Raw genomic sequence first — 24,151 nt, forward strand, 5'->3', positions numbered from 1 at the left:
AACCAAGATGGCGACGGACAAGAAAACCAAGATGGCGATGGACAAAAACCAAAGACGGCGAGGGCCATAAACCAAGATGGTGACTTGAAAAAAACAAGACGGTGACTGACATAAACCGTTAAGCCGTTTCCATTCTTTGTGCCAAGCTATGCTAAGCTAATGGCTAACAGCGAGTGAGTGCAGCTCACACCTTACCAGCAGCAGGATTGAACACGAAACAAGCAGATTTTAAAAGGGGCTCCTTAAAGTCACATAAACTCTGGAGTCTAATCCTGGTGGACCGAGACCTGAAGCCTTTCATGGAAGTCTGGATCTAGGACTACAGGAGGAAGGTGGATCTTGTGTGTGTTATCTTTAGACTTTTCCATGACGGCTAAGACCTTATCCTCTCTCTAGAGCTACACAAACAAAGAGGAGCTGCTGGACCTGGACCAGGAAGGATCTGAGATTAGGACGCAGCTGCTTGCTGGGGGACCCGAGGAGGACCCTGCACACATTTCCTCTGATAAGAAGCCGGCTTCACATTCAAATTTATGTAAGCGAGTTCCACTGACTGACTAACCCTTTAATCCTAATCCTCAAACATCCCTCCTCTGGTGGAATATTCCTCACAAGCACATTTGGTGAGCGGTGGTGGTGGGGGGGGGGACTTCGGCCATCTTGGCTCAGCAGCTCTCGGTTTCTCTCTTACATCCCCTTTTATCAGATTAGTTCACATGCGCTGCTTCCTGGGAATCAGCGTGATTAGTTGTTTGCTCTGCCGCATTATTCTGATTAATTCCGACACCAACAACCCGATTTATTGTGTGTATTTTCTGAAAGGGACAGAAAATAAGTTTATAAAAAAATCTGTTTAAGTGGACGATATATTTGGAATATTTCCTCCTCTTTGTGTTGCTGTCAGACAACACGGACAACTGTCTGGTGGAGAGCAGAGATTACATCTTAAGTTCCTCATCAGACTCTATTCATAAAAACACTATCAGACTCAGAGGAGTCGCTGGTCTATAGCTGCCTCCATCGGTTAGTTTCTTTATTTTATTGTGACTTTGGTGAATAAATCCGAATGTGGTCACAAACTTCAGGGTAGCCTTCAGATCCCGTCTAACAGGAACAGTAAATTATTTTCGAAGGTGGCTGGAACCTGCCGCTGCCGCCTGATCTCGTCTACCTTCAAGGCGAGACCCAGCTCATCTTGAACAAACTTGTTCTTTTGTTTTAGGGCCGTCGCCATGTTGGTCGTTTCGCCCCTGGTGGCCAGCAGAGAGAACGCAGCTTTTAAAAGGCACTTCGGCATTGCCTTCACCTTTCAGAACCGGGGGTCAGCGTATTAAATATTCGAGCGTCCGTTTATACTGATATTGATCGTGTTAGGGGTCTCAAACATCCTGTACCAACACAACGACTATCCCTTTAAGAGACGCGACTCCTTCTCATGGCGGCTAACCAACATTTCCCCCCGTCGTCAGAAAAACAGAAGTAAACAGTGAAGAGAGAGATTCCCATCTGAAGCAAAAACCACACACACGCATTTCCCAACACCAGAGGGTTCGTCGGTTCTGATACGCCACCTTTGGTACTCCACAACTCCGAGCTGCCGCCACTGGTCCTGAAGAGTTTCTCTGCCCCACATCATAAACAAACTTAGCATCAAGCAAATTACACATAAAGTATATTTAGCTCCTCTATGTTTAGACCTGGTCTGTGTTTAAAACTTGTGTGTCACATACTGGAGCTGGAACAGTCGCAGCTCAACATCACATGAGGATTATTCATAATAAACTGTTTTAAAAGGGCAGAAATCACAAAGTTGGTACAGTTTTTACTCTGCAGATCAGCTCCACTAATGGTGGGCTTTTATCTGCGGTCAGTGTTTAATGGACAGTTAAACTAAATGAGTGTGTGAGCAGATAACAGCAACCACTCAGTGCTTTCAGGACACTAATTAGCCCAAATGTGATCCTCTGTTCTGGGACCAGCCACTAAACTAATCCTCCCGCTTGGTACAGAGGGAGGCTGTGCAGATGTTCAGACCTTCACATATATACTGTGTATATATAGATATATACACGTCTGGGTTACCATAATGATGGGTGAGTCATATAAAACAGAGCCTGCCGTCCTCAGACCACCTCTGCATGCTGTCACACATCAACAGCCCATAATCCGCTTTATTGTGACAAATGGACGCTCCCTCCCAGTGCATCATGGGGGATGAGGAGGCTGGCAGCTGCCATGCTAGCCACCATGCTGGCCACCAGTCCTCCCATTGATAAGGACACGAAGCAGCTGCTGACCCAGATTGAGATCACCTCCAGCATCACTGAAGAACCTAAAGAACCCCATCTTAGGGACAGATCTGACTAGAACCTTGATTAGAACCAGTTCCAGGTTGAGGATGTTGTCTTTTATTGTTTTATATGTTTGTTTAACGTTTGTCGACATTGGCGGCGTGAAACAGTTTCAGTAACTTTATTCAGATTTATTTTGTTTGAGTCCGTTTATCAACAGATGTTCCCTTGAGAGATTAAGTTTTTTAAATGTAATTTTCTTTAGTTTCCACATGAGTGGAAGCTACAATAAAACAAATACATAGATAATCTTTATGCGATGCCGGACCGAAGATGCTTCTAAAATAGCTGAGATTTAAAAGCTCTGATTGGAGAAACATGAGGAAAAGTCAGCAGACAGTCGAGCTCTCTGGCTCCACCTACTGGATGACGATAGTCATTAACAGGAAGTATTAAATATGTTTGTATTAATGATTACCACTACTACTACAACTAATTATAAAGAAAACAAAGGTCATTAGGATTATCTAAAGTCCATATCTTAAAGGAATTAAATGCATCTGTTTTGCTTGATACCCGTTTGTTTGTTTACAATTAAATACACTTAGATATGTGATTTAAAGTCCCAGTGGGCAAGTCCGGCAGATCAAGGGAACTCTGTCAGATTTTGAATGTTTCCAACTCTCACGCTCCTCCCCCACGACTACCGAGCTCCTTCCCCTCGACTCCGTGCCCTTTGAAATCCCTTAGATCACGCCACCTTTGAAACGCGGGTCCGATGTTGACTCTGGTTTTATCACGGGCACACAGGCTCTACGTGCATCAACAGTTGATTTATGTTGTTCTATCGGAGCATAGTGTCGGCCTCAGTAAATGTGATCAAAAAAATTTGGCCGACTGGGACTTTAATGTGAAGTTATTCAGCATCAATTCATCGGATGTTTATCTTTGAGGCCACAGTTTAAAATCTGACTAGAGAGCTGTTTCTATTTAATATTCCTTTGCCTTTTTGTTTTAAATGACATTTGGTTATTTACAGGCAACAAAAGCAAAATTTAAAAAGCACATTTTTTAGGAATTTACTTCCTAAGTGTTTCCTCTCCTCCAACGTTGAAATCGTTCTATGATCAATCATCACCTGACTCTAAACGTTTACCTGATATGTAGCCATGACAACATGGGCGTCGTCCCGCCGCCAAACACCCAGACGGTGAAGAAGACGATGAGCAGTGTGGTGGTGAACATCATCTGGCGGGCGTACGTCGCCGTGTCCCGGATGGCCAAAGCGAACGCCATCGCCCCACGCAGACCTGCATGGATCACATCCAACCGGCAGCCAATCACATCGGAGCTGCGATCACAATGATGAACTGACTACTGATGTCATCGCCGTACCTGCAAACATCATCATGTGCTGGAAGTTTCCTTTGATCTTGTGTCGTCTGCCGAGGTTGAGGAGGAAGGACAGCGGGTAAATGTTGAAAGCTCTTCCGATGAATATGGCGATCTGACGGGACGGTTAAAGAATCTTTGAACAGCTACATGCTCCGATTCAGGGAGGCAGAGCAGGAAGAACTAGACATCCGAGTTTCAGTTTAAAACCACTACAAAGAGAGACAAAACAACTACAAAGACATAAAACAACTACAAAGAGACACAAAACCACTACAAAGACATAAAACAACTACAAAGAGACACAAAACCACTACAAAGAGACCAAAATAACTACAAAGAAACACATAACTACAAAGAGACACAAAACCACTACAGAAGAGACATAAAAAAATACAAAGAGACACAAAACAACTGCAAAGATACCAAAACAACTACAACGAGACATAAAACAACTACAAAGAGACGCAAAATGAAAAAAGAAAAAACTACAAAAGGCTAAAACAAAGATATCCAAAATTACAACAAAAGATACAAAACTATTACAAAAGGACTAAAACAACCACAAAGAGGCTAAACCCTTTAAAGTCAGTGAGTCTTGCTCATGTAGGAGACGTGTCTGTGTCAACACATGAGTATCTTTGTGGAGGAAAACAACCCAGGGACTGGGACTTGGCAGCCTCCAAGTCCTCCTCCAGGACCAGATCTGCAGGTGTGGAAACATGTTTACTGTGAGAGGAGAAAGAGAACAAGTCATGTGGTCGCAGCCCAAAAGGATACGAAGGCTCCCAAGATGAAGATGGGGCTGAAGATGTGGTTCTGGAAGGTGAACAGGGCCAAACCCATGTAGGAGAAGATGAAGTTCTCAGCCAGGAAGTTGAGCACGTCAAACAGCTGCAGGACGAACAGAAAGACACGTGTGAACGAGCATCAACGTTAAGGTCAGCGAGGGGAAATAAAAGCTCTCGGGTTCGTTCCCCCCACCCCCAACTTCTTTACTCAAGTAAAAGTGTAAAAGTCTTGACATGTACTCAACGTAGAAAGTAAAAGTATCCTTATGAAGGACATTTCTACTGGCTGTTTTTATACAAGACTAACTGAATCTCTCATCATATTAATAATAAAATAAATGCATTAAAACTAAAGTAACGAGCCTGTTTATAAAATGTGAGTACAGATGTTAGTTTTATGTTGGGAGGAAAAGTACAAAGATGTCAGAAAAATAAATACTCAAATAAAGTACAGATACCTGAAAATACTACTCAAGTACAGTAATGAGGTATTTGTACTTCATTACCTCCCTCCTCTGTTTAAATATGCAAATAAGACGATCTACAGACGTAAACAAAGTAGTAAAATAAATGTTGCAGAAGACCAACAGAGTAAGGCAGCGAGATCCTTCTAGAGAACCGAGTCTAATCTCAAGGCTGAACCCCGTCTGGGACGGATGTCCTCAGACGACCCTGATTAAGGTCACAGGAGGCTAAACATCCAGCCATCTGGCGCCCTGTAGGGGGGGGGGAGCATGTACAGGAAGTGATGCTACCTGCTTGGTGCGTATGGTGGACTCCTCAGAGAGGTTGTTGTAGGTGTAGTGAGCCTGCGTGATGCCACAGAACAGCACCGCCACGACACCTGCAGGACACACACACACACTTATTAGGCAGGGAAAGATTAAAGTGAGTTGCATTGTGGGAAACATAGGATCAGTGTTTTTTTGGAGCTTGATGTGCTGAAATGTACGTCTAGTGCAGACTTCCCAGACTGCAACCACTTCCTGTCCCCGGCTCACCTGTGAACCCGCAGGCCTCGGCCAGCAGGAAGGTGCTCCAGGACATGAGGAAGAAGAGGGCCGTCTCCAGCAGCGGGAAATAGTGCAGCTTGGTGAACTTGGTGACGTGGGAGTCGAGTTAAAGAGACATCATTATAACACACCCGAGAAACTCAAACAGTCTGGAAATCACACTTTCAGTTGAAAGAGGAAGGATATGAGAGCCGTGACAACACCAGTGGCTGCACCCATCACAAAGGAGCCGCTGAAGATACCCAGGAAAACCCCCACGGACTTGAAGAAGGCCGAGGCATCGAACATGTGAGTGTTTGCTCCGCTGGGCTGGTAGGCCACGATGGACCTGAAACACAAAACAGGAGGTTCAACTTACTCAATTAACAACACACCTTCTAAAACATGTATATGGTCTGTAGTTACACAGACAATATTATCAAGGAAATGCTCAACGTGTTTTAGGTGATTGTGTCGATATGTCCAGCAGAGGGAGCCTGGAGCCTCCTGTCTGTGGAGGAGCAGCGACGCAAAGTAAAGCAGAGCTGGTCCGTCTCAAAACTCAGTGCTGAATATCAACATGAAGAGACTCAGAGGCCTGCAGGCTTTTATCCAACGTAGATGGAGGTCACAGACGGAGTTAACAGACGGAGGTTAGAGACAGAGGTTACAGACGGAGGTAACAGACGGGTCACAGACGAAGGTTAGAGACTGAGGTTACAGACAGAGGTTACAGACAGAGGTCACAGACAGAGGTCACAGACAGAGGTAACAGACGGAGGTCACAGACGAAAGTCAGAGACGGAGGCCACAGACGGAGGTCACAGACGGAGGTTAGAGATAGAGGCCACAGACGGAGGTCACAGACGGAGACAACAGACGGAGGTCACAGATGGAGGTTACAGACGGAGACAACATACAGAGGTTACAGACGAAGACAACAGACAGAGGTCACAGACTTACGAGGACAGAACGAGGGCAACGGCGTCGTTCATCACACTTTCTCCAAACAGCAGAGCGTACAGATCCCCGTCAGCGTGGAGCTCGTTGAAGATGGCCAACACCGTCACTGCAGGCGGAGGAACACCGTCATGTTAGTGTACATATACGGAGCAGCGCCTCCTACAGGCAGACACCGAACACTATACCCAACACTGGTTTACGATCCATGATTCAACGTAGAGACGAAGAAACTCCTGAAATTTGAATGTTATTACGCCTGGAAAAGTAGTTCCTCGCAAGAAATTCTAACTTCTAACTGGAATTTGAGCTTACGGGAGGAATTTAAAGACGAGGTGAAACAAACGTTCTGAAACGTTTATCGAAGCTGAACAAAATGGAAACAAACAGACAATCTCACAATATCTAAAAAAAAGTATTTGTGGTAAACATGGTGGAGGTTTATGTGAACTAGGAGGTCGATGATGTCATGTAGTAATGCTGGTCTGGTCCTTTAAGACACTAAACTGTTTGAACACCTCTTGAGATGTTTTGTCTCCACCTAGTGGTTAAAAAAAACATTGGCCCTATACTCTACAAAATTGTTTGTCAATAACCAAGTTGTTTCTTATTCTCTTGTTTATGTTTTAAATTCAAATTTTTCAAAGTGTATATTGAAATCAAAATTTGAGTAGATTATACAGCACAAAATATATCTCACACACACACACAAGGTGTAAGTGTATATTAAAGGTGAGTGTGTGGTTCGTACCCGGGTCCGTGGCGGAGATGATGGCGCCGAAGAAAAGGCAGTCGGTGTAGTAGAACTTGTCGGTCAGCTGTCCGATCGCCTGCATCAGCTTCACCACACCATACATCAGGTTCCTGCACAGAGAGGCAGCCGAGTGTTGCAGACAGCAGGAAGTGATCGTTAACGGTAACGAGGAGGAACGCGGTGATAACGACTCACCCGATAACGAAACAGGAGATGGCGGTGCCGAGGAACGCGTACGTGAGGATGGAGCCCAGATTCCTGAAGAAGTCTCTCTGGAGAAGATAAAGAGGAAATAAGAAATAAAACAAGTTTAATAAGTCATTATTTTTCTGCTTCAAAACAGCATAAGACAAGAAACTACGACGGCCTGTGAGGGGCATTGTGGGTAAAATGGAGCCGGGGGGGGGGATTCAGAGAAAATAAACAACATTTTCTAAATTAAAGGGGCCATATTATTAAAAACGGGTTTTCTCTGGTCTCTACACCTATAAACTGGTCCTCCCTGAGCCTGTCAACTCCCAGGATGAGGAAAACAAGCGACTCCCGCATGGTCTCTGCAGCCCACCCTCCGGTAAAACGGTGCTCCTACAGGCTGTTCAGATTCAGCTCCTCTCGTTACGTAACGAAAAGGAGTCATTTGCATAGACCGAACTCCTCTGCACGATGATAGGAGATATCCTAAAGGGGGGCGTTTCGCAACACAGCAAGGAGAGCCAGCCCGACAGCACTGAAGGTTCGTGTCCACAGGGGCGTTTCATAAACGCTAGTTGACATTTGCATAAAGTTGAAGTCGAATCTACTTTATGCTAATCAGAGGTGCCCGGCTCGACTCGCCAGAATCTTTTAAACTGAATGTTGTCGATCTAAAGTAAAGACAGATTTAGCAACTGCATAGCTTATTTCTCGCATAAAATGTTTTCAGAAACACATTTCGGTGAGTTATTTTCATAAAATAAGAGAAAGTTTCTAAACGAGCCGCCATGTTGGGATTTGAAATCCGGGAGCAGACAGGACATCAAGCGTTCGTCCAATCAGGTGCAGCCATGAAGTGTGCGCATGTGCAATCATCCTCCTAGTGGCAGCCCACCAAGTGTGCAATACTGGCAAGTGGTGTGTTAACTAGCGTTTAAAAACGCCCCCGTGGACACGTAGCAAGCGGCGTTCTGTCCGAGTAGGCGATGACAGACGGAGCTCATTAGCATTTAAAGGTGCAGACACAGAAACAGCCTAATCTCAGAAGAGCTCAGCAGAGCTCATTTGAGCAACTTTTAGACAGCTGAAATTCAGGACCACGGAAGGGTTTGGGACAATGCATATCAAATACAGTGTTGTTGGACCTCTGACAGCTGTGTGAAATTGATGAAAAACAGTATAATATGGGAACTTTAAAGTCATACATTACAGAGAAAAAAATTGATATTTTCTGAGATTTAAGTGGGAAATGTACAGGGAAAAAAATTCACAGAAACAAAACCCTTCAAAATAAATTAAATTTACCACTTAATTCTGAGCAAATATCCATGTTTTCTCCCTTGTTTTTACAACTTTAACCTAGAACATTTTATTTTGGAAAATTCCCCCAGCTCAGTTTTTTTTTCCATTCAAATTTTTATTGAAATCGAAGTACTTTATACAGCACAACATATAAACATCATTTTCCCACAATGCTACAATGTCTCTTAAATCGCCGTCCTAAGAAACAAACAACATTTAACAAAAAAAAAACAACATCCAACAACAGTTGATTGGACGTTATTTAAATAAGTAATAATATTAATAAAGTAAAGTTAAACTAAACGCTGTCGTTGGTATTAAATTCTGTTATTTGTAGGATTTTTCCCTTTTGGCCCCGAGTCGTTTATTTCATCGTTGTGAAAGCAGACTTGTAACATGTAAATGAGCTCTGATGCAATGAAACCCTGAACATATTTAACTTTCCCTTTTTTAAAACCTTGCAACAGGTCAGTAACGGAGGGGGTGATAAGCTGTTTGACTCGATCCAAAACAAACACACGTCTGTACGGGTCTGAGAGATTGATCCAACAGAAAGAGGGATTAACACCTCATGGTTTTACGACATTTACTACGTTTACAGTGTTTACGGCTCCGTTACAATCTGAGTTAAATCTTTTCATGTTCTCCGTCCCTCTCTCTGAAGAAAGAACCGGGAGAACGCCTCCTCCCACTTCCTCTTTCTTCCACTTTCCTGCCGCCGCTCATTCGACTCAGCAAATTCCATCTACAAATCACAATTTCACCAGAAAAACAACAGAAAAACGCTGACACAAACTTTTTTGTGTGTTTGAGGGTTGAGGGAAGGTTTGCTGGATGATGCACATCATAGAGGCTGAAGCCTGAATCCTGAATTCACTCTGGAAACTCAAACCAGTGAGTATGCACACTACATGATGTGCTGCTGATGGACACTATTCTCCCACAATGCAGTGTGCAAAGGAGCTGCTCATTGTTGGGAAAGAAAATGTAAATAGTACATAGTAAACACGATATATAAGTAAGTATGGAGTACACCCGGAATTAATTTAGTACGTAGTACATACTTTTAATTAATACGCAGTGCACATTAATCATTAAGTGGTGTAGTTTCTGAGCAATGTGCCCCGCTATATAATTCTGAGGGCCCGCCTACTGGAGGACTCCAGGTCTGCACTGTGACCCCCCCAGTCAGACTCCTTTAAGACCCTCGTCACAACAGCACCAGTTTCTCCAAACACAACAAACCTGCTGCTTCACAACCGAAAGCAGAAGCTGCTCGTATTGTCAGCGTCAGCCGCTGATTTCACAGAGGAAACGAAAGACATCTGCTCTGGACTTCCCCCTCCAAACCACTTAGGCTGCCTTCAGGAACATTCCACGGCCAACGAGGGGGGGGGTTCACAGCTCGCCAGCTGTCTAATGAGACAGCAGTTTGTGGCATCCTCAACTCACCTTCTTCAGACTGTAGCCGGCGTGGAAGATGATGGGAGGCAGCAGTATGTTGAAGAACACTTCAGGGTCAAAGGTCACCTGGAAGAGATGAGAAATAAAATAAAAATTTTGACGGCGTAAATCTGGCGACGTCAGAAAGTTTGTTTAAAAAAAATGTGTTTATTTAGGACTCTTTAATTTTGTATAATAATAAAATTATAATAAAATAAAAATAATATGATAAATATATAAAAAAAATATAAATATACCAAAATAATTAGAAAGATATAATATATATATATACTGTATATCAAAATAATGAAAACATTTAAATAATAAAATTAAAATTAAAATAATATATTTTTTGAGAATAAACCCCTTGACTTTTCGAGGGGGTCCCAAATTACACAGTCACTACATAATAACTAAATAATAATAATAATACATTTAAAAAAAGAAATAAAGAAAAGATAAAAAAAAACAACATACACACACACAGGCAAAAAACAAACATTTAATTATTAATTGATTTATTATTATGTTATTTATGTTATTATTTTATGTCTCAATCTCCAGTCTTATTTATCTATTTACTCACTTAAACATATAATATAGAATAATATAGAATATGATCAAATATGCCCTCTTACACTTCATACAGGTTCATCCCCTACAAACCTTCTCCCTGTCTGTCTTTTTGCCATTTTGTATTTCCTCTCTCTTCTTTTTTGTGTTGTTTTTGTTTGTTTCTGTGTTTCTAGTTTCTCTCTCTCGTCTTGTGACATGTTATTAAGTAATGAACGCGTCACCTTGCGCAGCATGTCATTCTGCTCCACGTTGTTGATCTCCCGGGAGTTGATCTCGCCCTTCAGCGTGTACTCGAAGAACTTGCCGCTGACATTGAGCAGCAGTGTGCTGACGGGCCCTTCCTTCAGCGAGCAGCTCGCCGGCGTCTTGTTGTGGTAGCTGGTGGCGGGGATGCCGTAGCGCAGGATCACCCCGACCAGCAGACCTGAGGAGGATCAGGATCAGGATGAGGTTCAGGCGGAGCCGGTGTAAACATCCGTACATGATGGAAACGTTATATATCAGAACATTGGAGCATCAGAGAGCATCATGAAGAGCATAATTTTAAATCTTTTATGGACATTTGCATGTTGCCACCTTGTTTTGTTTGGCTGTCACTATCTTGGTTTTTTTACAACCAAAAGTGACGTGATGTGTGTGTGTGTGTGTGTGTGTGTGTGTGTGTGTGTGTGTGTGTGTGTGTGTGTGTGTGTGTGTGCGTGTGCGTGTGTGTGTGTGTGTGTGTGAAATTGTTTTGGAGGTGGGAATTAATGCAGTAAAAATACTCTGTACTTTACTTACTGCTCTGACAGTTATAAACAACGGGTTAAAAGAAATATTTGTACTTTTACTTGAATGTACATTTTCCTGACAAAAGTGTACTTTCCCTCCCAACAGGTTAAAACAAATATTTGTGCTTCCTCCTCTTCACATTTTCAAAATGTAAATACAGTAAAGCAGTAGAGCCTGTACTCTTTTTGTACACAAGTATGTGTACTTAAACTGAGTATAAACTGTCTGGACATCTGGAAACCACAATGAACGACCATCTGCTCTTTAAATGGCGGATCAATACCGTCCAAACCAGCGTTCCTACACCTTTTTCCAAAGTCAAATTCAAGCACATTTCAAGTATTTCAAGGTGCATTGTCGTACTTTTCCAGCACCTTCCACCTGTGTTAAACTATATATATGTATCCAAAACAATCCTCAGTATTCAGTCTACTTATTATTGCACTTGTTCATCACATTAAATGAGATGTTATTGTCCTATTAACAACCAACATGATGTTTGGAGACAGATTTTTACAGAAGGACCACAAATGAAAGGAAAACTAATTCCACTAACAGATCCACAGAAATATAATCACCAACTATTTTGATCATCTGTTCATCATCAAGTCATTTTTCATGCAGAAATGTCAGAAAATGCTCTTTTCAGTTCCTCAAATATGAAGATCTTCTTCTCTCTGTATTATATCATATATGTCATCACATAGAACATACATTTCAAGCACTTTCAAGCACTTTATTTTAAATCCAATCACTTTTCAAACCTTGAAAACACCACACTAAAATTCAAAGTGTTTTCAAGGATTTCCAGCACCCGTACCAACCCTGTGATTAATGCGTTTAAACACAAAATGAACAACTAAACTGCCTCTCAGATAAGTGTTTTCTCACAGATTATTAGTTAAATAGCATTTAAACATTAGTTAAACCAGAGTAAACTACATGATTATGTTGAGAGAAAAAAACACAGTTTGGTTTAAAATGCCTCCAACTTTGAGACAAAACAAGCGTTACTAAACTACCACCTGGATGTGTTTTGGTGGAAGCTTGAGGCGACATGAACAGCTGTCTGCTGGGTGAAAGTCCTACACGTGAAACCCTAAACCTGCGGTGAGAAACCGACCTGAAACAGGAAGTTTCTGATCTGCTGCCAACTGAAACTACAAAAAAAAACAGATTTACAAAGAAATCAAAGTCCGTCTCCTTCATGAGGAGATCACATGATCTCCGTTAATGAGTGACTGGCTGACTGGGATCATCACTCTGGGGAGATACGAGGAAAAAACGGCATGTGATGACATCATCGCTAATTCCCGCCCCTTCCTGCGCCCCCGTGGGATATTATTCCAGAATAAATATGCAGGCTAGTCAACGAAGGGAGAGTAATCATGTTTTCATCCCGTTTTAATTGTTTAATTCCACATCCGATGTTTACCAATTTAAAAAGATTGTTTCTATGTCCAGAAAGTTATTAATGCTGCGTTCGTGTGCCCGTCACAAAATCCGACTTCCCACTTGTGTCCATTAGCTTGTCTCGCTAGATAGGTAGCTAATTTAGCTTGGTACGTCACCAACATGCCTGTTAGCTTGTCTTGCTAGCTAGCTAGGCAACTTAGCTAGGTACATCGACAACACAGTGGTTAGCTTGTCTCCATAGCTAGCTGGCCAACGTAGCTACATCCCGTCACTAAGGTAGCGGTATCTTAGCCAATGTGTTTTTATTCAGCGACTTTTATTATCAGCTGACTTTCATCAGGGGCACGTTCCAGAAAGTAAGCTCAACCAACTCTGAACCTAACCCTGAACTCTGAGTCAACCAACTGAGTTTTCAGTTCCAGAACAGCTGTTCTGAATTAGTTCAATCAACTCTGAGTATGTAAACTCTGAGTTACGCGTGTGCCTGCCGACTCTACAAAGCCATCATCAATGGAGCTCTGATACTTCGATTCACCATGGCAACCAGGAGAGAATTATTAGATATTACTGAGTGTTTATATAGAAAACAAGCTCATTCTCAGAAAGCGGAGCAACATAACTGCATCAAAGTAGAAATAGTTGGCGTGGCGGACATTTACGCCCGACTTAATACATATAACTGAATGAAAAAGTCGATTGATCTAAAGGTGAAGTCTTTATTTTCAGCTTCAAAGAGTAACACTGTGGTGTAGCGGTTAGCAACGCTGCCTACGGTGCAGGCGACATGGGTTCAACTCCTGTGGTTCACAGAGCAGCACAATGAACAAATAGTAATTTTCATGTAGGTGTAATCCCCAAAGGCACAAAGAGAAAGTGGCTTCAGCTGAAAATTAAGCATAAGAATATTGCAAAAATACATAGACTAAAGGCATATGGCTTTAATCATATTTCACATATTAAACGGTAAATATGCGTGTCTATTTCAACAAAGAAACATCCTTTTTCAGAAAACTCGCAATATGTCAGAAGAATATATTGAAAATGTCGAGAGAGAATATTGTTTAGATATGTGATTGGCAGGAAAAACAGTAATTTCCTTCTAAGGAATCATAATCATCTCCCGACGTTAAGCTGCTAGAATCCCTTTTATTTCCATATCGATTAGGTTGACGAGTTTCAGGTTAACCTGTGGATTTCAGGTAAACAATTCAAACGGGATCAATAAATTATTTTTTATCTATAAAAAGGTCACATGGGGGGCACAGGAAAAGGCGGGACTTCCCGTTGGTGTAAGGCTGAAGGTTGCAGCCTGGTGCTGTTATTGATGGATTGATTGATTGATGGATATCATTGGTTGGTACCAGCTGACTATAGGCCCATGTCATGTTTTGTTTTTCTCAGGAAGTAAATAACACTGGATTTTGATCTAAAAATACAAATCTTTGGGGGTATTTTTTCGGTATGTAATTAAACAAGTGAACAACATGATTGTGATCTAAACGGTTAAAAACGAATTTTGAATTGAAGTGGAAGATATATTTATTTCAGGAGGGAACTCTGCTACATACGATGCTAGATTCTAATGGTGTCCTATGCAGTACATGCAGGTGCCTGTGGTCTAGTGTGATCTCATGTGATCTACTGTATTTAACGCCACAGACGTCGTGTAAAGGCTCGCGAAGACGTGACGCTGCAGCCTGAACGCATCTCAGGACTGAATCACGCAAAGCCTTGCGGGAAGGTTGCCCGCCTTGCTGCGCGGGCGCGTGCATGTGGGCATGTGTGTGTGTGTACGTTTCTCGGTATCGAACCGACGGCGCTCGCTCACCGTAAATCATCGCGAGCCCGGTCTCGTGCAGGAAGCGCACGCGCCGGTGCTTGAAGAGCCATATGGTGAGGATGGTGAGGGTAAGCAGCAGGATGAACGTCAGCAGGTTGACGCTGTCCTGGCGGTGACTTTCCTCAGCCTCCTTCTCGGTGGTCAGCTCCTCCATTCCGGCGTCCTCCGCGCTCAGACCCGGGACCACCGCGCTCAGCACGATCCAGACCGGAACCAGCATCGCGTCCAGCGGCGGCGGCGCGGCCGAGGAGAAGAAGCCGCCGCCGCTGCACCTCTTCGGCTGCGGGAGGGAGACCATTGGTGCGGGGGGAGGGGGGATGCTGCTGCTGCTGCGGCGGACAGACTCTATGCCATGTCACTGCTGGAAGGTCCACACAGCCGAGCCGGGAGGGGGGAGGGACGGGGGAGTTCAGCCTCTTAAAGGGACAGTGCGCCGCTCAACAACGGCCAGGAAGTGAGACTGCGCTGCCCTGGTGGAGGAGCCCCAACACAACTGCAGCATCCACGGCCCTGCATGGGATTTACATGCTACCGAGTCATTACATGCTACCGAGTCAGCTACATGCTACCGAGTCATTAAATGCTACTGAGCCACTACATGCTCTGAGTCATGCATGCTGCAGAGTAATTACATGCTACCAAGTCATTACATGCCGAGTCATGACATGCTCCGAGTCATGACATGCTACTGAGTCATGACATGCTCCGAGTAATTACATGCTACCGAGTCACGACATGCAACAAAATCTAAAAATTAAATTAAGGTATATTCAGGTCATAATTAAGTTTAACATTTTTAAAAAGGAAATTTGAAATGCAACATGATGATTTGAAAATATAAATTGACTTAAAAAAAATTTAATGCAGCGTTTTACAAGAAAAGTGTTGATGCAGTAATGTGGTCTGGTAGTGGTCTGGTCTTGGTAGTTCTAGTAGTGGGGTGATATGTATGGAGGATATTTCTGGTTACATTTTAAAAATGTATTATTTTACAACAACTTCTAGGAATAATCAGATCATAATTAAACTGAAACAGAAAAATTATAAATGTAAAATTCTAATTTGAAAATGTAAATTGACAATGGAAAAAATAAATTTATTATGCAAAATAAATACAAAATAAAGAAAACCGAGGAAAAGATCAAACAGCAAAGGTGGAGATAAAGCTTAAAACAAATTCACACACAAAGTGGGAAATGAGAAGGAGAACACCGTTTGCGAAATGACAATAAAGATGAAATTGAAAATACGAAAAAGAGGAAACTGATGCAACAACACCTGATAATACATTTGAAGTGGAGGCCAGTCAGCCACCACGAGCACCACATGTTTTCTTTTTATCAGTAGAGGAAGTCTGATGAAATGTTCACAAGACTTCAAACAACGAATGTTAGCTGTGATTTGTAAAGTTTAAAAAGGGACAGTGTGCAGGATACAGTGGCCTCTAGTGGTGAGGTTGCAGATTACAACCAACTGAAGACCCCTTTGCTAGCACCTCCCCTTACACGCATGTAGAGAACTTGAAAGGTTCTCTGTAGAGCCAGTGTTTGGTTTGTCCAACCCGGGCTACTGTAGAAACCTGGAGGTGCAACATGGTGGACTTTGTGAAAGGGAACCAGGTTGAACTTTTAAAATGCTTGTTTTCTGAATGGAGTCTGGTTGATGGGTGCTAGGCTATGCTAACTTCGTAGTTGCTCCATCAAAACTCCAAATAAGGTGATCTAGACATCAATACAGCAGAGACCTTGTTGTTTGGATCACAGACAGTCTCTGGTTTCTCCACATAGTCTGGTCTGGTCTCTGGACTAATGTGAGCTACTATCGTAGACCTCTGGGGGACCACAGACAGTCTCTGGTTTCTCCACATAGTCTGGTCTGGTCTCTGGACTAATGTGAGCTACTATCGTAGACCTCTGGGGGACCACAGACAGTCTCTGGTTTCTCCACATAGTCTGGTCTGGTCTCTGGACTAATGTGAGCTACTATCGTAGACCTCTGGGGGACCACAGACAGTCTCTGGTTTCTCCACATAGTCTGGTCTGGTCTCTGGACTAATGTGAGCTACTATCGTAGACCTCTGGGGGACCACAGACAGTCTCTGGTTTATCCACATAGTCTGGTCTGGTCTCTGGACTAATGTGAGCTGCTATCGTAGATCTCTGGGGGACCACAGACAGTCTCTAGTTTCTCCACATGGTCTGGTCTGGTCTGGTCTGTACTCCAGCTACTTATTGGTCATTGGTTTACGCCGATTATGAAAAGAGGTGTACAGAAAGGAAGGAAAGGCTTCACAGAGGCATGATGGGGGATTATTACTATTATTAGCGTGGCCTGGTGGCTTAAATTGCGAGCTAATCTGACGTCTGGTCGGACATGGTTACGTGTTTGATTGTGTGTTTCTTAGCTTCACTCTCCACTGGAGCGTTCACGTTCATGTAAGCAGCTTTTTTGTGGCGAAGACAACGCCCACACCCAGAGAGGTGTGTCCAGCGTGGAGGGGACGGTGCGTTCAGGGTGGTCTGGGGAAAACATCTTTTTGGTTGTCACCACCAGCAGTGATGTACAGTGTGTGGTGATGTCCGTGTAGTTGGACAGGACTGTACTTTAGGATGAGCGGCAACACAGAGAAGTTATTATGGGATGAATGTTTATGTGTACGGATATGCACGTGTTTAGGCTGCCCTGTATATATTTATATTTGTTGACTTGCTATGTTTATTTATTGTTTTACATTTTTATAATTTATTTAATTTATTACATTTGTATTATTTATATTTATTGATTTATTTGTTATGATTGTCATTTTTATCTATTTTATTTTTCATTGTTTTTATTTATAATAAAGTGTCTGGTTGGCACATATGTATCACTTTTTTAAAATCTGTGTTCTGTAAAAGAAAACATAATAAAAAGTAAATAAAAAAATAAAATGTAATTTAATTGGGCCAATGTATTTCACAATATACACAGAAATTATATGCTTATTTATGTTCAAATATATGGGGTTATTATATTTAATTGAACTTGGAAATGTCATCTTGTACATCTGTGTTTTTTTTTTTTTTAAAAAGGTACAATAATATGCATTCAAATATGTTTTCAATCATAAGCGTAGATTTGGGGAAAGGGATTTAGTATTAGGAAGATGTGCAATTGTCCGATAGAAACATGATTATTTTGCAACCTGCCATAAAACAGAAAGAAGATGACGCAACCAGAGGTGGAATGTAACTAAATACATTTACTTATGTGCTACCCTAAAGTACCTAACCAGTATTTTAGCATTTTATGCTTCTTTATACTTGTACTTCACTACATTTTAGAAGTCAATAGTGCACATTTACAGCACTACATTTACTACAGACTCAGATTAATAAATCACAATCAATTAATAAATTATAATGTATTATTATATATTAAACTACCATGCAATATTTAAAGTAGTCAAAATGAGCTCCACTTTTTACAACACGTATGAACACATTAATGCATCAATACTTATAATTAAATAATATAATATTCTGCATGATTGTTATCATCATTAGTATTACTTTTCCCTTGTTTAAATTTGACAAAGACAAAACTACCTACGAAAATATTCCTTTGTAAATTTGTCCCCAAACGCTTCTCGAGCACACACCCCTTCTGCGAGCTTCCGTCACTCCCTCGACGTCTCGAGATTGGCTGCCGTGGCGACCGTCGGCGACGCCGATTGGTTGCGAGGCGAAGCTCCGCTGTGGAAACAGAAGTTGCTTCGTATTAATCCGCTTCTGCCTGGCGTTCGCTCGCGCTCTCTCTTCCTCCTTTTTTACCCCAAAGAACCAACTGGTCGCCACCGAAACACCCGCGAACATGGGCTGTTTCTTCTCGAAGAAATCCAAAAGGAAGTCCGAGGGGAAAGATGACCGAACGCCGACGACAACGACGGTCGACACCACGACGACAGGCAACGCGGTTCCCCTTGGCAACAACACGGACGAGGCGCCGAAGCAATACAGCTGGGACAAGCGCGAGAAGGTACAGTTGGGTTCACCGTCATGGAGGTCCGGACCGGGGAGAGAGCCGCTCCGAGCCGACGCCGGACGCCTTTTAACAGCTCGCTCCTAGCCCGCTACGGCAGCCGACGAGCTCCGGCTTCAAAACGCTCTCTTTAAACGGGTTAAAAACGTAGACGGCATAAGACTGTCGATATTTGCCTTTCTATCGTGATTTTTATCGCAAAGCTGCGAAGGTGATCGAACGTTTGTTTACCTGCTCAGATTAATTACGCAGCCATAATTCATTAAATAAAGCCACATTTTACATATCGGCCTTTATATATATATATATATATATATATATATATATATATATATATATATATATATATATTTAATTTGTATTATTTAATTTATATATTTATTATTATTTAATATATATTATTTAATATATATATATATATATATATATATATATATATATATATATATATATAATTTTATATTTTTACAATTTATATAAATCTTAAAAAATATTTTATTTTTTTAAGGAGCCTGTTTTTAAAAAATAAAAATAAATTCAAATATAATTAAAAAAAATATAAATATACATTATAAATATAAAATTTAGCAGCATTATTAGCATGTTAAATTACAAAATAACAAGGACTGTGAGCCTTTTTTAAAATAATGTCCTGTGATTATAAAAAAAATTAACACGTGCCTTTAACTCACACTCGCTGTCAGTTCTTTAATCAAATAAATAAGTAGTAAATTAGCAAATAAAGGTGTGATTTTAATGTTTACACACAAGAAAACAAGAATGCTCTTCCAGTTTTTCATAAATATAAAATGGAGTGCAAATGTGCAAAAAGAGAAGAAAAATAAACATTCTTTAAAGCTTGTATACTAAAACGATCTATTCAGTCTAGTTCCTGACTAATCAATGAAGGGCCTCCATATATTCTCAGTGATGTCCATTTTGTTCCATTTTATTTATGTCAAGATATTCATCTTCACGTGCCATCTGCAGCTCAGCCAGCAGATTCATGCAGAATGAGTACGACACCACTCCGCTGTTATCTCATTATGGGATTATGGCACCGTGCAGGTCAGCTGACAGGCTTCACCGGAAATGAGAGGCGTCGACTTAAATGTGTGCTTCCACTTCCGTTTCATCTCGAGGCATCGATGCACCTCAAAATGTGGTCAACCGCAGAAAATACCTGAGTAGCATCGTGCTGCTGGTCTGGAAACAGCTCAGAAACCTGCAGCTTCTCAAATCTCACCGCTGCAGGGAAACGCTATGAAACATAAAATATAATAGATTAAATGAGAGTAAGCAGCGGTGGGAGAAGTATTCAGATCATTTACTGCAGTAAAAGTACTCATGAGTACTCATGAGTACTGTTGGTGCAGGAAAATGTTTCACTGTTATATCTGATGTTTCTGGATTAATATCACCGCAGTCATCATATTCTATAAGATCATCATGCGTCCTGTGGGAACTTCGTGTCTCTGAAAGAGAAAACAGTTCAGCTTTGTGCCGATGTCAGATAAACAAGAGTCAGCAGCAGAAGTGAAAGTGAAAATAGATAAATGGATAACTGAAATAATAACGCACATTAAAACCAGACATTAAGAAACACAACAAAGTGATTGTGGTTGAACACTCGTCTCATGACTCTCCCATGAATATTAACATTGAACACCCCCCCCCCCTCCTCTCGCCCCAGGTGGATCCCAAGGACTACATGCTGACGGGGCTCCGGGACGTCACCGTCGGCCGGCTGCCTGGTAAACTCGCCGGCCAGCAGTTCGTCATCCAGGAATGCGAGAACTGCAACATCTACGTGTTCGACCACGCGGCGACCATCACCATCGACGACTGCGTGAACTGCCGCCTCTTCCTCGGGCCCATCAAGGGCAGCGTCTTCTTCCGGGACTGCAAGGACATCCGGTGCGTGGTGGCCTGCCAGCAGTTCCGCACGCGGGACTGCAAGAAGATGGATGTGTTCCTGAGCTGCGCCACGCAGCCCATCATCGAGTCGTCCACGGCGATGAGATTCGGCTGCTTCCAGTACTACTACCCGGAGCTCGCCTTCCACTTCAAGGACGCCGGCCTCAGCATCTTCAACAACAACTGGAGCAACGTGCACGACTTCACGCCCGTGTCCGGTGAGAACAACTGGAGCCTGCTGCCGGAGGCCGCGGCGGTCCTGGACTCGGTGCCGGTCCCAGACCCCGAGTCCGAGTTCAAGTCGGTGCGGGTGTCGGCGGAGGCGGCGCGCAGCATCGTGCCACTGACGAAAGGCGGGAGGCGGAAGGACAGCGAGGAGTCCTGCCTCTTCGTCTTCTTCGCTGGGGAATACACAACGGCGAATGCCCGCAAGCTGATCGATGAGGTGAGGAGGAGAAACAGGAAGTGTGTCAATGACAGACAGGAAGTGTGTCACACAGCGTCCGTGGTCATGAAGTGATGAATGTGTTGAAGAGGAAAGAGGAAGTCTGGTCTGCAGAGGATCAGAGCTGATGGAGGTTTAAAAAGGGTCGGATGACGTGATAGAGAAGCCGAACCAGTGCTGACTTAGTGTGTCGTCTCAAGCTCAGAGAGATGAGTCAGCATTTTATTTTGTTCATACAAGAACCCCAAAAGACCCCTAGAAATGAACGAGTACACTTCAAGTCCACATTCCAATTCTCTTTACCGGATCGTTGTCATCTTGGCGCTGTGTGTCTCTCCTCTGCATCCATGTTGGTTCTTACCAACAATGCAACAGCTGTGTGCCCGTCCAGCTAAACTCTGGTCATGTGACCTGTGAAACTAAAACCTTAACTGAAGAGCGTTACGTGACCAAATCACCTTTAATGTGTGAACTCAAATAATCACAGAAAAATCTACAATAACAGTATGATGCGTTCAGGCTCTAGTCAGTAACAAATAGTCACGATGTGTTCAAATGTCATCCTGTAAAGAAACTCGACTAAATCCAGATGTTTGGATGTTTTCACGTTAATATAAAACTGATGTTTTAGAGGAATAAGAAGAGAAACGAGACCAGAAGTGGACCAGAAACAGAACCGAATCCCCTTTTGGTCCCCTTTAAGAGAACTGAGTCTGGTTCCCTTTAAGAGAACTGAGTCTGGTTCCCTTTAAAGAGGACTGAGTCTGGTTCCCTTTAAAGAGGACTAGATGTGAAATATAAAACTAATCACAGCCGATAATTAATAAAAAAAAAATAAAAAAAACAAGGACGTCTCACAGGTATATCCAAATTAAATTAAATTAATAATAAATAATAAAAAAACGAATTACACCCTGCCAATATTTTCTACGAGGAACAGAAGTGTCATCTTAATCCTGAATGAGGGGATTTGCCAAGGGACTGATCCAGGACCAGCAGAGTGATCTGGTCATCGGCTTCATGTTGCATCATCACGTTGTCGAGGAAAAACCAGATAACAGGTCTTGTTTAAAATGCTGCTGAGGCCGTTTCCCCTCCATGATGATGATGATCAAGAACAAAGCAACGTAAACATTCCTGTGATGTTTGTTGTTGCCAGACGATCAATCACTCATGTCACTGAAGCCTGAGATCCAGTTGATCTCCTTTCTGCTCGTATAAACATCACAGAGGAGATTCTTTAAATACTTCATTGTTAACCCCTTGTTGTTGTTGTGCTATTTCCCTTTGCCTAGGCAACGGCTAAAGGCTTTGTGCTGATCCAGACCAAGGAAGTGTCGATGCGGCCGGAGGACGTGAAGCGAGTGTTTCAGAAAGACGCTGAGGATCTGGTGGATCAGATCACCAAAGGTATTATCGAGAGACAGACAACATTCTGAATTTGGATGATGTCATTTCTTGTATTCTGGTGCATTTTGGGGGATGGCCAGCTGGAGAATGGCAATACCGAAATGTGTTCAGATTCATAGCCTAAATATCTCCACACACCCCCTGGTGGCCAGGGGGCCCCAAGCTTGGTTCGCTCATGCCTCGGGGCCGGCCCTGGTTGAAGCGAGCAGATTTCAGACGGTTGTGTTTGATGTGTCGCCTCTGAAGGTCCCGTCATCGCCCTGGAGCTCAACGGAGATGGCGTCGTGGAAACCTGCAAGAGCATCGCCCAGGAGGTCTTCAACGGGACCAAAGTGAGCCGGATCTGATTGTTTTAGACCTCAAAGAAACTTCGTAGAAACCGAGAATATTAAGTCTGGTTTTGTTTTTCCTGCAGGTTTTCGTCTCCGAGAACAAAAACACGTCCTCTCAAGATGTCGACAGCTTCTTCAACTTCGCCGACATGCAGATGGGCTTGTGAGGGTCCGGGATCGAGACAAACAAGAGTCCGATTTTCGTGGTGGTCCGGCGGAGGTCGGGTAGCGTTTGATTATTAGTCAGTAATGAAAACTCCAGTTTTACAGACTAAACACCCTAAAAAACAACATCGGCTGTAAACCACTAAACACCCCGCTGTGAATATTTATATTTCTACGAATGTACTTCTGTTGCTTCTTCTCGATGAATGTAGATCTTGACTGTAAATGTGACACTTTTTTAATTTAAAAGCATTTTTTCTTCATCGTCTGAAAAAAACACACGAATGCCTGAGGGAGAATATTTTATATATATAAATATACAAATTAAAATTTTTATTTCTTCCGAGGATGTGTTTGTGTTTGAGGACTAGACCTGTTTGAAGAGACTCTGTCAGGCCAAAGCTGAATTCTTGCTGTTCACAAAGGCGAATCCTGTAAACGTCTTATTGCTGTTTTTTTTTTGGATGTAGACAAAGTCATGTGATCATTTTATTTTGTAACGTGTTTTCTACTCTACTGAATGTGTTTTTTTGTATGCGGACACAAATTAATGTTCCTCATCGACTTTTTTAGTAAAAGTTTCATCACGTGTGACTTTTGTTTTGTGGTACTTTTTGACACCTGTGATGTCACGGTGATGCTGCTGGCAAGGAGCCTATGAAAACAGCAATGTGGCGATGATTCTCATCAGGAGAACGGTCTGATATTATGGGATAGTTCTGATGTTGTATGAGGTTCTACAGTAGAAACAGACCAGGATACCTCTCTGCTCTCTTCAAAGCCACCAGACTCCATTCATAAAAACAGTGATTTAACGTCACGGAACACACAGGCTGCTGGTCAACCACCAAATATGATCCCAAAACAAAATGTCTATGAATATATTTTATGAAATAAAGTCCCATGGTGGTCCACTGGAAAGGGGCGTAGCTTAGCATCCTGTCTCCTAAGTGGGCGTGGCCATGGCGTGCCTCTCCCCTCCACATTTCGTGGATGGATAGCAGCAGGTTATAGTTGAATAACGGATTTATATTTTAATTTGCTAACATTTGATGTGATGTCACAACGTTCAAAAGACGTGAGTCAGTGCGAAAAATGGGTTCCAATATTTGCTTCAGTGACTTCAGGACGAATTAATCCGT

The 24,151-nt window shown here is 42.5% G+C and overlaps 2 protein-coding genes across 2 annotated transcripts in view; one reads left to right on the plus strand and one right to left on the minus strand.

The window, feature by feature from the left end:
* Positions 1–15,099, minus strand: part of slc9a7 (solute carrier family 9 member 7) — a 22,406-nt gene extending 7,307 nt beyond the window's left edge. The window contains exons 1-12 of the mRNA XM_084011794.1: positions 14,709–15,099; positions 10,915–11,117; positions 10,127–10,204; positions 7,376–7,452; positions 7,178–7,290; positions 6,430–6,535; positions 5,674–5,815; positions 5,476–5,581; positions 5,230–5,318; positions 4,464–4,577; positions 3,687–3,798; positions 3,448–3,601 (exon numbers count right to left, since the gene is read on the minus strand). Of these exons, the coding sequence (XP_083867920.1) occupies positions 3,448–3,601; positions 3,687–3,798; positions 4,464–4,577; positions 5,230–5,318; positions 5,476–5,581; positions 5,674–5,815; positions 6,430–6,535; positions 7,178–7,290; positions 7,376–7,452; positions 10,127–10,204; positions 10,915–11,117; positions 14,709–15,018 (1,604 nt within the window). The 5' untranslated portion in view covers positions 15,019–15,099. The remainder of the gene's footprint in view (positions 1–3,447; positions 3,602–3,686; positions 3,799–4,463; positions 4,578–5,229; positions 5,319–5,475; positions 5,582–5,673; positions 5,816–6,429; positions 6,536–7,177; positions 7,291–7,375; positions 7,453–10,126; positions 10,205–10,914; positions 11,118–14,708) is intronic.
* Positions 15,100–18,350: 3,251 nt separating this feature from the next.
* On the plus strand, positions 18,351–23,603 carry rp2 (RP2 activator of ARL3 GTPase). The gene is made up of 5 exons (XM_084011795.1): positions 18,351–18,737; positions 20,434–21,102; positions 22,398–22,512; positions 22,759–22,844; positions 22,928–23,603. The coding sequence occupies exons 1-5, from the start codon at positions 18,573–18,575 to the stop codon at positions 23,009–23,011; spliced, it is 1,119 nt and encodes a 372-aa protein (XP_083867921.1). The 5' UTR covers positions 18,351–18,572; the 3' UTR covers positions 23,012–23,603.
* The last annotated feature ends 548 nt before the right edge of the window (positions 23,604–24,151 follow it).

This window comes from Eutrigla gurnardus (genome assembly GCF_963514095.1).
Source record: "Eutrigla gurnardus genome assembly, chromosome: 6".
Lineage (NCBI taxonomy): Eukaryota > Metazoa > Chordata > Actinopteri > Perciformes > Triglidae > Eutrigla > Eutrigla gurnardus.

Bases quoted from the DNA above. Each gene is read 5' to 3' on its own strand.
- rp2 (XM_084011795.1), top strand. From the start codon at position 18,573: ATGGGCTGTTTCTTCTCGAAGAAATCCAAAAGGAAGTCCGAGGGGAAA. The intron at 21,103-22,397 runs GTGAGGAGGAGA...CCCTTTGCCTAG, and splicing joins CCCGCAAGCTGATCGATGAG to GCAACGGCTAAAGGCTTTGT. The intron at 22,513-22,758 runs GTATTATCGAGA...TCGCCTCTGAAG, and splicing joins GGTGGATCAGATCACCAAAG to GTCCCGTCATCGCCCTGGAG.